The sequence below is a fragment of the Microtus ochrogaster genome, chromosome 19 (genome assembly GCF_000317375.1).
Source record: "Microtus ochrogaster isolate Prairie Vole_2 chromosome 19, MicOch1.0, whole genome shotgun sequence".
Taxonomy (NCBI): Eukaryota; Metazoa; Chordata; class Mammalia; order Rodentia; family Cricetidae; genus Microtus; species Microtus ochrogaster.
The window spans coordinates 47,756,057-47,758,590 of NC_022021.1; the positions used below are offsets into that span (position 1 = coordinate 47,756,057).

The 2,534-nt window shown below is 40.3% G+C and overlaps 1 protein-coding gene across 2 annotated transcripts in view; it reads left to right on the top strand.

Moving 5' to 3' along the window:
• LOC101996519 (zinc finger protein 58-like) overlaps window positions 1-1,230 on the top strand; it is a 16,419-nt gene extending 15,189 nt beyond the window's left edge. For both annotated transcript variants that reach the window (XM_026783842.1, XM_026783843.1), the window contains exon 5: window positions 1-1,230. In XM_026783842.1, coding sequence (XP_026639643.1) covers window positions 1-441 — 441 coding nt within the window. In that variant the 3' untranslated portion in view covers window positions 442-1,230.
• Window positions 1,231-2,534: the final 1,304 nt, after the last annotated feature.

Below are 2,534 nucleotides of genomic sequence, written 5' to 3' on the forward strand. Positions count from 1 at the left end.
GGAGAGAAACCCTACAAGTGTGAAGAGTGTCACAAACCTTTTCGTTGTCCTTCATCCCTTAGGAGACACAAGAGAGTTCACACTGGAGAGAAACCGTACAAGTGTGAAGAATGTCACAAAGCCTTTCGTTGTCACTCATCCTTTAGTAGACACATGAGAGTTCACACTGGAGAGAAACCCTACAAGTGTGAAGAGTGTCACAAAGCCTTTCATTATCACTCATCCCTTAAGACACACAAGAGAGTTCATACTGGAGAGAAACCCTTCAATTGTGAAGTATGTCACAAAGCTTTTAATTGTTACTCATCTTTTAGGACACACGAGAGAGTTCACACTGGAGAGAAACCCTACAAGTGTGAAGACTGTGGCAGGTGCTTTTCCTCATCTTCATCCTTTAGACGACATAAAAAAGCAAAAATTCATTCTGAAAAGAATTCCTAAAGTTGTGGGGAATGTGGCAAAAACTTTATGAATCTTAATATACGTATTCAACACATGATATAGTTAATGCAAGAGAGAAATCCAACAAATGTCTTTAAAAGTTTACTTCTTCAAACCTTCAAATGAATCAGATGATTCATTCTCACTGCAAACATCGTGAATGATGTATGATTCCCCTCTGTATGCTGTGAATATGTTCAATACCATTGGTTAATAAAGAAGCTGTGTCAACCAATGGCTTAGCAGAGTAAAGCCATGCTGGTAAATCAAACAGATATAGAAAGAGAGTAGGAAGGTTCAGAGAGATGTCATGTAGCTGCCGAAGGAGACAGATGCCAGAACCTGCTGTTAAGCCACAGCCTCATGGCAATCTACAGATGAATAGAAATGGGTTAATTTAAGATGTAAGAGTTACTTAATAAGAAACCTGAGCTAATTAGCCAAACAGTGTTGTAATTAATGTAGTTTCTGTGTGATTATTCAGGTCTGAACAGCCAGGAAACATAAGAACAGTCTCCAGTTACACATGAGTGTGTGAAGCATCACAAAATCTTTGCCAAGAAATCAGATATTATTCACCTGAAATAAATACCTAATGGAGAATAGTAATGTAGTTATTTTGGATGTCAATATCAACATGTGAGTTACAACAGCACAAATGCTATTAATGTCATCAGAGAACAGTAGAGACTTCTCATTGCTGTAACCCCCAACAGTTTGTTTAATCAGTGTGTTTGAAACTTGTCTTTATTAATGAGTCTCTCTCTTCTGTAACTATAAAAGATTGGTGAAACTTTTACCATGTCATAGCTTTGTCCATTGTTTACCCAAAATTAGTGCCCATAGAGCAATAACGTAGGAAAGGTGTGGAGTGACCAATCATTTTCTGATTGGATTCAGACCCTTTGCACAGTAGGTAACTGATGGGATGTTAAATTTGTGATATACTTGTGCTTGGATCAGTGATAAACCCGAGGGAGAATTTAATATTGGTGTTTTAATAAGTGGATTGGAACTAAATGAACCCAAGTTCTCAACTTTATACCCACAGTCAGGCACCTCTCAACCCTCACCAGAATGTATTAATTGTGTAGTAGATGGAGAAGACTACAGAGATGCAAAATAATCAAAGTGTGAAGAATATTCCTCTTTAGAGGGCCCTAATCCAAAGGTGACACCTGCATCATACATCGTAAGTGATTTCCCTTGCACACATCTAAAGCCAAAAGTTATGGAGAAGCGTTGGAAAGAATGTCAGAGCCAGGTATAGTAGATGTGTGCCCTGAAGCAGTAGAAATGTTGAGGCATTTCTAGAACAGTGAAACATTGCTAGAAATGTTAATACCATTTTATGCATGAACACCCTGTGGCTATGACTACGTGGATAACACTTACGTAAGCTGAACCACACCATACAACAAGCATGTGTGCATAAGACCCTCACTGTCTCACCTGTATTGAGGACCTACTGGCAATTGATGGCTGTTGAGGAAGACAGTCAATCCAGTTACCTTCCAGGTTCCAGTCAACTCTCCTACACCCCTAAACACTGAGGAAACACTAATAATAATAAATAAATAACAAAGAAAAAGCCCACCGAGTTGTGAGCGTAAAGTGTTTGCAAGGGTAAGAAGTAATAGGTGAAGGAATGTGGAGATTTGAGTCAAACATAATATCCATGTGTTAAATTTCCCCCAAATAAATATCATTTTAAAGATTGCTGTTTGGGGACATGTCCAAACTTGACCTGTATTAGCAGTGATCACAGTGCCTGAATCTGGCTGTCATTTCCAGAGGGTCAGCATCCTACTGGGAAGGCATCCTGAGGGAGAAAGTGAGAGGACTCCCAGAAGGGCTCAGATGCTGAGGACTAAGGAGCCCTGCATCAGTGTAACCTCCGGGAAGAGACACGGATGGCTTTGCAGAGATGAGATGCGGCCAGACTCACCTTGTATCTTCCCCTAGGCTTTGTCGTGAGCACAAGAGAGGAAAGCGGAAGAGCAGCTTCTCCACCCTCCCCTCCTACATCCACAGTGATCACAGCTGCTTTTGCTCCTGGTTATCCATCATTATTATACAAGGAAAGGAGTGTA